The following is a 13,997-nucleotide window of genomic DNA, read 5'->3' on the forward strand; positions in this document are numbered from 1 at the left end:
ATGACTATTGCAAACAGCATGATAAGGACCTGCTTTAAAAGGGATGTTGAGGTTGACGGCCTTTATTTTAGCCTCGATGTTCCTTGAAATGGTCATGTTTCAACACTGCTGGAGGGTTGCACCGGACATGTACACACACACTTACAGATGTGGACGTGTAGCAGGGAGTCCTGCTGGCGTGGGCCCAACTGTGACCATGTGGAGATCTCTGGATGCCTGGTTGGCGACCGATATCTCCACCTGGCTGGCCCCTCAAGCTTTCTTAAGCAGGTAAGCAGAAGAGCTTATTCATTGCATTTATATCCCATGTGCATGGTTCACCCCACTATGGCGACACCGTGAGGTAGGTTACGAGGCTGCGACTGGTCCAAAGTCACCCAGTGAGATTCATGACTGAGTGGGGCTTTGAACCCTGATCTCCCAGGTCCTAGTTTGACACTCTAGCCACTACACCACCCTGGCTTCTTAGAGCTCTTTTGCTATAGGGCAGCTATATAAATTAAGTAGGTCAATAAATATGGGGAAAGCAAATGTCACTTAGCGAAGGATCTGAAGTTTTTTCATTGAAGCTTGGATTTGTTTTATTCTGGATTGTTTTATTTGATGTTTTAATGTGTTGTTAACCAGTTTGAGATTTTTTCTCTAGAATAGAAATTGGTATAGAAATGAAATGAATAATAACAGTAATAATAAAGCCCACCGGGGGGTGGGGATGGTGCCTAGACACACTGTTGTGGCCACCATAGCCCAGGTTTAAGGTGCCATTTGGTGATTAGATTATACTGAGTTTCGAACACTACCCTCCAGGCCTCTGGATCAGGCTGTCAAGACTCCCCTGCCAAGGCCATACCCTTCACTGGCCCTGTTTTGCACTCTTGAGTGTTTTTGGCTGGCTGGACCCTGCCCGTGAACTCCCATAATGCCTCGTTTGTCTCGATGGAGGATGCAGAGAGGCACGCAGGTGGGTGTGGAAAGACATCCGTTGCTCCGCCCACTTTTCCCCTGGCCTCGCCTACTGCTGACATGCGGCCCTCAGAAAGTTACTGTGATGGAAATGTGGACCTTGGGTGGAAGCTGGTTCATCCCTGGTTTGATGCTAAAGCCTGGGTGGGAAGGGAGATAGGATTGCTAGACCAGGGACAGGACGAAGTAGGCGGCATTATTGAAAAGGGAGGTATTTCACACATTGGCTTGAATGAACCAGCCCATTCTTCGGCCTAGGCTTCTAGTCTTTTCCACCGCAACCCTCCCAGGCCATGCAAATGCGAGTAGGAGGCTGGGCTTCTGATTTGCAATTATGATACAGGGCTTTTGTTCATTTACCATTGTTGACTCTGGCAGGCAAGACCAACTGTGGCCCTTTTGTCTGATGGAGCTGCCCAGCTGGTGCACTGCTCTTGAATCACATAAATTAACATTTATTTATTTTTTTGTTTAGAGTTGCAATGCACAAGAAATGGTTTTTATTGATGCTTCTCTTGTCCCCTAAAACAATAGACCACACAAGTCCTTAATATAAATGTTGCTGTGACGTTTATTTCCTAACTCCGTAAATAATGTGAGAGGTAACCTACAGTTTCCGGGATTCTTTAGGGCAGGGGTGGCCAAATTCCAAGACACTGTGATCTAGGGGGGTTCAGGTCAATGTTGTTGACCTTTTTTTAGGGGAGCCAAGTTGTTGAGCTTCTTTGGGGGAGCCACTGATCTGCCAGTGCTCTACCACAGACGCTGAGTGCTTTAAATGTGTACATAGCAACTTTTGTGGGGAATCTGAAGGCAGATCTGCTGGGCCCTAGTCTTGACGCTCTGTCGACACATCTATTAACCAGTCTGGAGTTTGAGACAAAGTTCTGCATTTTAAAAAATCCTTTTGCTTGCAGTGGGAACCAAGCTGGAAGACTCAGTACAGCCCAGCCCAGTTCGCTCAAAACAGGCAGTGGTGGAAATCTTGCCAGAGCCAGAAGTCACCACGGTCACAGAGAAAGAGGAAGAAAATCAAACCCTTCCAGTCTTGACAGATGAGAATCCACAAATGGTGCAGATCAGCTGGGCATCCACGCATGATTTAGCTCTGCAGTGATACTACTTTTCATAATTTAAAAGCCCCAAATCGTCACCATCAGCTGCTGATTAAGGGAGCAGGGCTCAGCGAAGTGTCTTCCACTGTAGCCAAATGGTGTTTGGGGTCAGCTTGGGGGCTAAAATCCCTCCAGCACTTTTCAAAGAAGAACACTGTGTAAGACAGCCTGATTTACAGCCGACCTCAATGCCACAGTCCTTTAATCTAACCTGATCTTGGTCCCATCCACTTCAGTGTGATTGAAGATTGGTTCGTTCTAAGTATTCTGGTTTGAATGAAGGCTGTAAATCAGGCGGACCAGGGAGATGCAGGCACTGGCTGATGTTCCGATTGAGGTAGTGGCATAAACAGTCACGAGGTGGCTCATGCGCCATCCAAACACATCAGTGTTTATGTAAGGGGAGAAACCCAGCTAGATCAGAGTGGTTGCTTCTATCCCCACTTGTGATTGGAGACAGGAGACCATACTAGAGGATGGGGATGTTGGACGTACCATAGCCCAGTTAGCACAGCCAATGGTCCAGAAGGATGGGATTGCAGTACAGCAGCTGGAGGGACTCACAGGCTTTCCACCCCAAGTCAGAATCATCCCCATCCTGGCAACTTAATGCTGGTTGCAGGGAGGAATATCACTCCAGCTTTTAATAATTACTTCACCTTAGCTAATCAATAAAATTATGCAAGCAATCCAAGGAAGCGTTCCCTCCCCAAACTGCTACATTAAGAGGCTGCCATTGTCCCAGGTGTTGGACTACAACTCCCATCACCCCCGACCACGCTGATGGGAGTTGTAATCCACAACATGCAGAAGGCACCATGTTGGCTGTTGCTGCTGTGGCGCTACCACCCTGTTCGAATGGCATGACCAGCTGAGAAGTCCTTGGAAGCCCCTCAAGAGATCTAGCCAGAATCCCATTAACACCTGTGCCAATGGAATGGGACGCTGCCTCTTTGAACGTTACAAAAATGTCAACCCTTCACGTTTTCGAAGGACAAAACCAAAATGACCACCACATTGTAAGTAAATAGTAAAGCCTTTATTTTTGTTTTGTTTTGTTAAGAACAGCATTTTGAAAATAAAATGTCTTTGCCCATGCTTTACAACTTTTTTTGTTTTGTTTTCGTTTTAAATTTCGTATCTTTATGTACAGTCATTATGGTACACATTTGATTGTCTTGAAAACCTTTCCAAAGATGTACAAGATTAAACAGTATGCAACGGTCAGCAGAGTGGGAAAAGGGGACATTATAAAAAAATGCACATTAATACATTTAATAAATATATATATTATCAAAAAAAATGAGACTTGGCTCTCATCAGTTAATAAAAGCACCTGCTGTGTAATCTGGTAAGGTGGCAAGAGTAGTCCAATCTGTTCTCTTTTAAATAAAAGCTACATGTGCTTCCAGTTGTACTGCCTTTGGTTAGAACAGAAGCCTCAAGCAGAGTTAAGCCAAGAATGATGCCATTGCCTAGCAGTTAAAGCTAGAATTTTAACACACCTTGTTTATCTAGGACTGTATCCTGCAAGACAAAGGATCCTTTGACAAGGGCATCTGTGCCCCTTGAAACCTTCTCCACCATCTCGAAAAGAGATGCTGGAGTGGAAACTACCTCCCAACCTCTGGATCTTCCTTGCACGGGGTGTAAAAAGGGCTGGTGTATAGCAGAAGAGCTCTTAATCTGGGTGGTGCCCTCAGGTTGGCCACCAGCATTCATCTACAGCTCAGGGCTAACGTGTGCCCTCACCAGAGCCACTCCAAGTCAATGGCTTCAACCCCAAAATTTCATGGGGCTCTGGATGGGGCACATGCCCCAAATTCTATGTATTCACCCACCAGAGCTGCTCAACCGAAGCCAATGGGTACAGTTTTGCTAGTCTTCAAATAGGTGCAGGCTGTTTGCAACTGGAGGACGCAATCCTTTGCACAGTGCAGTGCAAGGTTCACCAGCTCTCAATCATTTCTGTGAAATGAGCCAGCCTGGCTCCTCTCACCTGCCAGTGTTCTTAGCCAATGGGCGAAGTCAGAGCCGCTTGGACACCAGGCAATTGGAATCCCTGCGGTCCTAAAGAGCTGCTCCTTCCCTCTCCTCTTTAATGCACTTTCCCTGCTTCTTCCTTGTTTTCCAGGAAGAAATTCAACAGAACAAGCCTCTTCTCCCATGGAAATACAGCCACGGGAAAAGCTTCGCCCTGATTGTACTCTCTAATTCTGTGTGACGCCATGCCTTTCACGACAACCATGTTGTGTTATGTCACACACACCCCGTTGGCAGTCCGTTTGTAAAAGGCACCCCCCAGCAATCTCTCAAAATGCAAAATGTGACCCCTGGTCCAAAAAAGGATAGTGACCCCTGGTGTATTTGCTTAATGCATTGCATTTTTCTTCCAGCTTATGGGGGTGCCACCTAGCTAATCTCAAAAACCAGCATGTCGACAACAGTCTAAGGTGCCTTATAGAACACAATTCTGCCATAACTACTCAAACGTAGGTTTCATGGTATTCAATGGGGTTTACTCTCAGGAAAGTATGCATAGGGTTGCATCCTAAAATATATATACACATATATTCCTCCCACCCCATTTGAGTGGCATTATTGATTGGCAAAATGGAGAACATAGTAGCTTTTACGCTTCCTAGAGTGAGTTGCAGTGAAACCAAATCCCACCAAGTAGTTGTGCTTACTGTTGTGGAGTTACAGATGCTTTACATTCGTAATCACTTTCCTCAAAAGGCAAAAGTATAAACAACTTCGTTACATTAACAAAAATATAACTTAACATAAAAGTGCCCCTTTTAAAAAAATCAACAAGTGGTATTTTTTTTGGGGGGGGGGGGTGTGTGGCAGAATCTGACATCACAAGTTACAGACTGACAAAAATATAAATTCATTCCAAAACTAACTTGCTGGGAAAATGAATCAATCCCTTATTTTATTTATTTTATTTTATTAAGGTTTAAGCTGCACACCTCCCACCACTATGAAGCAAGGCTCGGGTTGACATGAGTGGTTAAGGGAATTCCTGTGTTTGCAGGATCCAGCCCTGTCTTTAAGATCCCAAACTGCCATTGACTTAAGGGGAAGCAGGATTGCTAAATCCCTTCTTGTCTAAAAAACAAACAAACAAACATTGAACATCTTAAATTACACTCCTTGAAAGTATTTTTTTTTCTTTAAAGTCAGCCCCCCACCCCCATATAATTAAAAAAAGAAACACCACCAACCCAATCGCTTCCAAAAATATATCAACACTCAGCTGGGAAAAAGAAAATTGTTTTGCCATTTATGCCATGTGCATCTTATATGTGTGTGTGTGTGTGTGTGTGTTTTAATAATAGAAGTTTAAGAAAAGTCCATTTTCCAAACTGCACTTTTTCCATTTCCCTTAAAATAAAACCCACACATGAAAGCACCAGCTAAGATTTTATATAGTGATAAAATGAGACCCAACCTGTTCAAATCTCAATAAAATGCAACACTAATATTTATACATTTTCTGAATGCATTCACCGTGTGTGGTTCTTTTCTGTTGAGAGCACATAAAGCAACTGTTTGTGCACAACAAAAAAGTTATTGCTATTACCTAGTCCGGGGGATGGGGGGACGGGACTTGGTAAGATAATCATGGCAAGAATGGCAATGTATACTTTCTTTTATAATATATAAGTGTGTATCACAAAAATCCTGATCTTGTACCCCTTTTGCTACTAAATAGACCAGCCAGGGTCAATGAGGCTACTCATGGACATTAAAGGCCTAGTTCTCATTGAGGTGAAGGTACTATTTCAGACTGCAGGTAGAACATCTTAATTCATGTCTCTATTTTGGGGCTTTATGCCTCACCCTTCGCTTCCAACGGGAGCAGCTCGAGGTGGCTGACATGATCTTAAACAACAATGACGATACAGAAAAGAGGCGTTAAAATAATACAATCAAATCATGAATACAACAGCAAGAACAGCATCAATTTTCCACTCCCCACAAAACAACAGAGCAGGAAGACTGAGAGAGATCAAAACATAAAAGTCCAATGGTTTTCTAAATAAAAAAAAGTCTCTCCACCTGATAGCAGGAGAGCTTGAGTATGGATGAGGCGAAACTTGAGAAAAAGACTGAGTCATCTGGGTGCTACCACGGAGAAGGCTCTTTCCTTTGGTCCCACCATCCAAACCTTGGACAAATGAGCTCAGGTAAGGTTTAAGGGCCTTCTCTTCCTAAGAAAGGGGTAATGAACGTGGGGCCCTACGGATGATGTTGGACCATAACAATACCATCATCCCTGATGTTTAGCTACCCTTGCCTTAAGATGGTCTTGGTCCTAAGCCAGAGATTGGGAACTTCTGGCCCACAGGTCATATTTGGCCTGGCAGTATTCCCAATTTTGCCCGTGAGACTGTTCCTCATGAATCATGGCTGCTTGGTGGACAGCTGACAAGTTACATGACTACACAGGAACAACCGGGAGCTTGAAATGAGCTCCCGATTGCTCCCTTTGTGGAGCAAGCTACGCTCCCACAGCCCATGAGCTGACAGGCGAAGGGAATGAACCTTGCTCCAATAGTACCAAGTAGCTTCTATTGAAATTTCTGCTAAAACAGAGGAGAGGGAAAGCTTCATTTTAGCAGTGGTGTCAATGGAAATTTTATGATGAGTGGGATAAACCCTCCTGCCAATCATCTGAGGTCTGGTGACTGACAGGTGGGTTGACTCACAGGAGTGGGGACATAAAGATCTGGCCCCCTGCAGCCATAGAAGTCACCCACCCTGCCCGCAGCCTAACTGGACTTTAGATGTAATAAGCAGCATAATGGATTGTGCCCAGATTCTAACACAGGAAAATGCTTAATACTTTCCCCCATCCAACCTGGGATTAGCTTGTTTTCACTGCCAGTGGTTCTCCAGAAGCTTGAAGCTGGTACAAGAACAAAAGAAAATGACCCCTCAGATTGGCTTCCACAGCTGCTGTGTTTTGAACCACCGACACCTTTTGATCACTCTCCAAGGACAGCCCCACAGGCAGTGTGGAACAGTACTCCAGCCTTGCTATGCCAAACACAGGTGTAACCATGGCTAGATTCCAAAAACGGGTGGTGCTGGCACAGCAGGCAGAGCAGAGGAAAATTACTTATGCTTGACACCACCACCTGAGAATTTAAGAGCAATGCCAGATCTAGGGTGGAGTTCTCCTAATCACAAATGAATAGAAACCCCTGCATATAGAAACATAGCATGGCAGGGTTTTCCCCAACTAGCTGGCTTTCTGCGGGCAAGGAATGTCCATTGCATAGAAGAGTTTTCAATCAAATGAGCCTCCAGCTCCTTGCAAGCATTGAAAGAGTGCTCCAGACGTCGCTGAATCCAAACCACCTGATCTATTCCAAACACCTCCAACATCCCTGATTTGTGGCCACCCACCCTTTGCCAGAAAACTGTTGTTAAAAAACCGGTTGTTAAGTCTGAAGTTGTACTACTTCCCAAACAACGAGTTGGTGACCTCAATGAGAACTAGGCCGAAATTAACAAGATCAGGCTTATAGTAAAGAAACCAGGGACATTTCCCAAAGTAAAAATTTAAAAAACCTGTCTTCTTTCCTTTGCAGGATACAGCCTTGCAAAGCTACTCTGTTATGTGGTCTTTATTTTGTTACATTATCATTTATATTCACCATTTGAAAATAGATATATATTAATGAGAACAGATGCAAAAGAATTCCATCCTTCCGCATACTTTGCAACTTCATGTAATGTGTGTGTGTGTGTGTTTAGAAAAAAAACCACAAGCAAACTTCGATTGCTTTTTTTTCTGCAGGAAAGCAGGGCACAATGCTGGCTTGACTGGAGGATGTGATGGCTGTTCACATGCCCAATATGCGTTCAATGCTAAACAAATGAAGGGATGCTCTGGCGAACATCATTAAAACCATAAAAATGTGAAAAGGCAGGCAGGCACATGGGACCCTCTGGTGAAACAGGGTGGGGAAACAACCACACACTTCGTTCCCAACCCCCACATGAAAATAATCCCATTAGAAAACACACAAAGGAATAAAATCCTTCGTAAAAATAAAAAAAGCACACAAGGAAATGAACAACCCATTGCAGTCAATGAGGCTCCAGTGCTAAACTGGAGTTGGGAGGAGAGTGACGGGGGAATCCAACGTTTTTTAGTGAACCCTGCCCAAGGGGTGCCTCAATTTTCCTAGATTTCCTGTGTGTCTGGCTCCACTTCTTGGACACACTTAGGAGCTACAATCACCTTGGCCTGTCCTCTCTCTCCCAACCCCTTCCACACAACACGATTTAATAGCAAGGGCTGCCTTCGACATGGCCGTGTGCAAAAGAGGCGGAGCAAACAGAGCCCCGCCCCCTTTCTGTAGGAAGGTTGCTGTGCAACTTCCTAGGGTGCTTCCGGGGGGAAGAGTGACAGGTCAGCCGCCATGGACCAGTCTGCACTTTCTAAAATAACAAAGTTGGTTCCTCACCCTCGTACGGCTGGCCTTAGAAACCCAGTATATACACAGTGGTACTTTCCTTCATTTTGGAGTGAGAAATGACCTTTAAAAAGGGCCTGGGATGGTCAGGAAACACTATTCTAGATGGATATAATTTTATTTTTTATTTTTCTTACCCTATGACCACTCTCTCCTTTCCAAGATGGCCAGTTAAGTTGTAAGAAAGCCTGCCGGGCTGAGAGCAGCGGCAATCTGAATTAAGGACTTTTTTTGTTTTATCCTCTTCATCTCAAAACTTGGATGGCCGGACAAAGGCCACATTTGCCTTGCTTTCTGGTTGCAGCAGAGAGTTGCCTTGCCATTTCTGAACACTGTGTCCCCTTTCTCCCGTTTTTATTTTTGGAAGAGTGCGCCTACGTCTATTTTTAAACTTAGTTTTAGCTTATATTTCACTGCAGAGGTTTTGCTTTTGTGGTTAGCTTATCAATTCAAACGGCGCTCACATTTTTATTTTTATTTTTAAAACAACAACAAGCTATCCGGTCTAGGATCTCCCATGCTCCGTGGATGGGTCCCCTCCTCCCGCACTGCTGGTGTCCTGTGCTAGGATTATTCACTTTTCCCTCAGAAAAAAATAAAACAACGCACACTGCCAGGAAATAAAATCTGTCTCTCTTTCTCTCATCCTCTACAGCCTATAAGCTTTTTCACCAAAGGTGTCTTCCAGTGTAACTTGGTGGAGCAGTTGGAATCTGGAAATAAGGATAATAAAGCCATAACTAAGCATTCTAGACCATTAAGAAATCACTTCAGACAGGCTACATGATATACACAAAAGCACACAGAGCCATCCCAAATTAACACCATGGTCAGTCAGTATGCTAAGGGCTGTGGCCAATGTTAAGTCCTACTTGAGAGTTGGGCATGATCACTGCTGGTCTACGACTTTCAGCAGGCCTGCTCTGAGTAGAGCTCACTTGGAGACAACCCAAGGGGTTTTTGTAACATCCTCTGCAAAGACCTAGCTGTCAGCGAGGTGGACAACCTCTGGGCTGGATACCCAGGCCCTTCATCCTTTTCTTTATGAACATTATGAAGCAGCATTCTACTACCGAAGGACAAAATCTCCAAATTCTAGCAGAGGATCATGGCTTCTGGGATCTCCAGCCCTTTCCCATCCCTTCTGGAGAATATTTCACGAAATGAACCCAGGACCACCAAATTATGATGGCTCCCAAGAAGGAGGGTTGTAGACTAGCCTTCCCCTCAGACATGACAGCTTTCAGTCATGCAGCCTGGAAATGGTACAGTCCAGACTCCAGCTGACTACTTCAGTGAGCTGGGCCAAAGCTTGTATTGGCTGGTACCCACTGGGACTGGTAGGCCAGAAGGCAAGGAAGCCAACAGTAGGTGGCGCTAGAGCTAATAGCAGACTCATCCTAGCTTGGTCCCCATCCTCCTACAAGGCCAAATCTGAGACAAGAGGAGGAAGGTGATAGCCAGGGGCACCAGCTGGACTGATTGTATGTAAGAAGGCAGACAGATGGGAGCTGACTGAGGTCAGTGTGGCAGACCCCTGTTCATTGCATTGGACCAGCTTCCATTGCCCAAAGCACGGGCACCTATAAATGAGCAAGGGCAGAAACTCAACTTTAAAAAATATTTCTTGTGGGAGATGAATATTGAGTGAATAAACTGAACCCCCCACTAGATTTTAGTCTTGTGGTGTGCAAATCTCAGCCTCAATCATGGCACTTAGCGGATATTTCTAAATCTAACGTTGACTCCTAGGCAAAGGCCACAAAAGCAAACTGCCTCTTTCAGACCTAGCGATCAAAAGCCAGGTTGCAGCCAGTATAATCAACTAAATTGTGGCTTGGGGAGGGAGGGAGAGGGCAGCTTATTGCAGCTCGGAATGGCATTAGCTCAGAGCAGTATTAGCTGCAGACAGCCGCTCTTGAGCTCCCCCTCCAACTGGTTACATCCTCACAGGGGCAATCTGGCTCCCAGCGGCTCTGTCCAACAGTGTTCCCCCCCCCCCCCCCCCGTCGAGTGAACAGGGCTGGCAGCAGGCTGGGGAACAGACCTTACAAACTGATAATATTTGTGCATTAAAAAAAAAATTTAAAAATAGTGTGTAAATCTGCATTATGGTATCAGCAAAAAAAACCCAATGATAATAAAAGAAAACAGCCCAATTTGCATGGAGCAGAAGCTGGCTCACGAGTAGCCTTTTAAGCAGCATGTATGTAGGCATGGAAATTTTTTTTAAAGTGGGTGGGGGGTTGGATGAGCATTTTCCTTTCATCAGCAAGCCGGAGAGAGTGAGCGCACACAAAGGCAGCCTATGGAGTATCTTGGGTGCACTTAAACACACACAATGCAAATGAGATGTAAGGAGGCTGTTTGGCTCCAGATCTCTCCGTAAGCCACTCTCGCAGTGACCTGGCTGCGGATTAAGAGGGCAGCTCGCGGCCCAAGGCCACGCAGACCCGTTTCAGCAAACTCTTTTGTGCGGGCTTCTGTTTGGAGCAGTGTGTTTCTATCAGGAGCTCAGCACAGGCACGGTGTGTGCATGTGTGTTTGGAACTGTCATAAGGAAAGGTAGCAATGTCCTCAGCGAAAGAGGGCCTTTGTAGGGAAAGTGCTGGCTTTTCAAAAAGGAAACAAAACCCAGATGTGTGTTGCAATTTTTAAAAATAAAAAACCAGACACCTGAATTGCTGTTAACGGTGGACGCTGAGATATTACTCATTTAAGGGGGGCGGATGGCATTGTTTGGGCCAATCCTGAAAAGAACAATCTTAGCAGCAAAAGCTTAAACGGCCCAACAATGTCAGGAAAATTTGGAATTTAAGTCATCTTCTGAAGGACTGCATGCAATACTTATTATTTGAACCGTTCATGTCCCCAGTCTACCTTGCCCCCCTCCCAAATATGCGTAAGCATCCAATTGAATAAAGTTCTGAGTTGAAACCAGAGGTTGGGCATTCACCCTAAAAGGCAGCATCTTCTAGAGTCACATTTTGATACTTACAGTCCCACCATTCAGGACAACTGCCATCTCAGTGGGCTGGTAGACGTTGCTTCTAAAGGGGGCGCCGGGACGGCTACCCAGGCTGCCGTTGCGAAATCCTGCAGTCCGCAAAGCTGTGTGTGGTATATTTTGGGGTGTGGGGTGGGGAGAAAGAAAAGACAGGTAAAAGAAAGATTTTTGCATTCTGAAAATATATAAACTGTATCCTGCTTCCCTTACTGGCCCACCAGATGCCCCTGGGATGTCTGCAAGCAGGTTGACATCCTAATGGCCGCTGCGGGTGCAAAGGGTAGGTGCAACCAAGTGTTGCAGCGTAAAGTGCTCCCCATTGATGATTCCAGCCAACTCCATTCTACTTCAATCCTTGCCAGGTTTTCCACACATGCCACCTTCCAGCAACCAGTCAACATTCTGTGATCACTGACCATGCCCCAGTCTTCATTGGGCTATTTCTGGGCTCCACTACACTCTTGCCTTATTTTCCCCAACTCTAAAGATTTGATGTACCTCTGCAAACCTTTGGGATCTCTGCTCCCTCCCAGAAACCTGCTGATACCTCCCCTCTTTACTACTGTTTTGATTACCTAAGGATCACCTGCACTCACATCCTAAACCTCGGAAAGGAAGGGAATAATACCACCTTTGAGTATTGAAACAGAGAGCATATCCTATCCATGCCATATAATTAAAGTTACAGATAGGTAGCCGTGTTGGTCTGCCATAGTCAAAACAAAAAAAAAAAAAAATTTCTTTCCAGTAGCACCTTAAAGACCAACTAAGTTAGTTCTTGGTATGAGCTTTCGTGTGCATGCACACTTCTTCAGATACACTGAAACAGAAGTTGCCAGATCGGATCTGGCAACTTCTGTTTCAGTGTATCTGAAGAAGTGTGCATGCACACGAAAGCTCATACCAAGAACTAACTTAGTTGGTCTTTAAGGTGCTACTGGAAAGAAATTTTTTTTTTTTTGTTTTGGATATAATTAAAGCACATCCAAAGCACATATAAAGCACAAGATGTCCCCCAAAGAATCATGGGATCTGTAGTTTGCTAGGCGTACTGGGGGTCTGTGAGGGGTAAACTACAGTTCCTAGGATTCTTTGGGAAAATATGTGTGCTTTAAAGATGCACTGAATGCACTTCAAATGTATAATAATAATAATAATTTATTTATAATGTGGATCTGCCCAAATATTTCATCACATGGAAGTACAAAGACTAACAGGAAAACCTTATTCCTAAACTTCATAGATGGCAACTAGAGATGGGAAAATCTAGTGATTTCAGTTTTTCTCGCTTTCTCATTTTTCCAATCTTAAATTTAGTTCTTCACATTTCTACATCAGCTTGCTGTCCAGCCGTCCCCCAAAAACAACTGTTTACTTTTCATTTCATGAGGTTTTTCATATCGATTTATCTCTCTTATAAAGTACCAGTTCAGAAAGCTACGAAGCTGATAACGTTACACCACAATGTAATAAAAAGCTGGTGAATTTAACTCCACAAAAAAGAGTCAAAGCAATTCAAAACATTGTGAAAGTATTTGCAGTTTCTTTTTAAAAAAAAGAAAAAATCCTAATAAAAATTCATTAACATTTTATTGTGCATTTCTCCCAATCTACACCATTTTAAAAAAAATATCTGCTCAAGAAAAGTTCTTCCTAATGTTTCACTGAAATCTACCCCCTAAATCTACTTAAGCCCATTAGATAGACTCTTGTCTTCTGACTAATAGTGATGGCTGGCGTCCATTGCGACTGGTAGGATGGACTGTTGGAAGACCAACACTGTTGTTGTTTAGTCGTTTAGTCGTGTCCGACTCTTCGTGACCCCATGGACCAGAGCACGCTAGGCACTCCTGTCTTCCACTGCCTCCCGCAGTTTGGTCAGACTCATGTTTGTGGCTTCGAGACCAACAGTAAAGGGAGCCAGAACCAATGGCAGGCAGGGCTAGAGCCTACTTTTGTCCCATCCTCCTCAGTGCTGAACTCTACAAGGGCAACACAGAGGAGGCAGGCAGTTGGAGGATGGCTAGAGAGAGATTGAGGCTGGTGGGGCAAAGCTCCATTCACTCTAATGGACCAGCCTCCACTGCTTCTGGGACAGCAGAGAGCAAATATTTTCCCACTTTGCTGACAGAAGTGCATGCCAATTCTGCTTGTTGACTCAGAAGGAAGCCACACTGTGCTGTCATGCCTAGACAAATGTATATAGTATTGTTGTTGTTGTTTAGTCGTTTAGTCGTGTCCGACTCTTCGTGACCCCATGGACCAGAGCACACCAGGCACTTCTGTCTTCCACTGCCTCCCGTAGTTTAGTCAAATTCATGCTGGTAGCTTCGAGAACACTGTCCAACCATCTCATCCTCTGTTGTCCCCTTCTCCTTGTGCCCTCCATCTTCCCCAATATCAGGGTCTTTTCCA

General features: G+C 44.7%; 3 protein-coding genes across 12 annotated transcripts in view; 1 reads left to right on the plus strand and 2 right to left on the minus strand.

Moving 5' to 3' along the window:
* Positions 1 to 5,325, plus strand: part of IQCK (IQ motif containing K) — a 35,545-nt gene extending 30,220 nt beyond the window's left edge. For all 4 annotated transcript variants that reach the window (XM_083585387.1, XM_083585390.1, XM_083585389.1 and 1 more), the window contains one exon: positions 1,881 to 5,325. In XM_083585387.1, the coding sequence (XP_083441513.1) occupies positions 1,881 to 2,080 (200 nt within the window). In that variant the 3' untranslated portion in view covers positions 2,081 to 5,325. The remainder of the gene's footprint in view (positions 1 to 1,880) is intronic.
* The window catches only part of UMOD (uromodulin), a 268,506-nt gene that overhangs the window by 78,761 nt on the left and 175,748 nt on the right, over positions 1 to 13,997 (minus strand). The window lies entirely within an intron of this gene.
* Positions 3,096 to 13,997, minus strand: part of GPRC5B (G protein-coupled receptor class C group 5 member B) — a 30,057-nt gene continuing 19,155 nt past the window's right edge. For all 7 annotated transcript variants that reach the window (XM_083585328.1, XM_083585331.1, XM_083585330.1 and 4 more), the window contains exons 3-4: positions 11,574 to 11,686; positions 3,096 to 9,288 (exon numbers count right to left, since the gene is read on the minus strand). In XM_083585328.1, the coding sequence (XP_083441454.1) occupies positions 9,244 to 9,288; positions 11,574 to 11,686 (158 nt within the window). In that variant the 3' untranslated portion in view covers positions 3,096 to 9,243. The remainder of the gene's footprint in view (positions 9,289 to 11,573; positions 11,687 to 13,997) is intronic.

This window comes from Podarcis filfolensis, assembly GCF_964270895.1.
Source record: "Podarcis filfolensis genome assembly, chromosome: 14".
NCBI classification, from domain to species: domain Eukaryota; kingdom Metazoa; phylum Chordata; class Lepidosauria; order Squamata; family Lacertidae; genus Podarcis; species Podarcis filfolensis.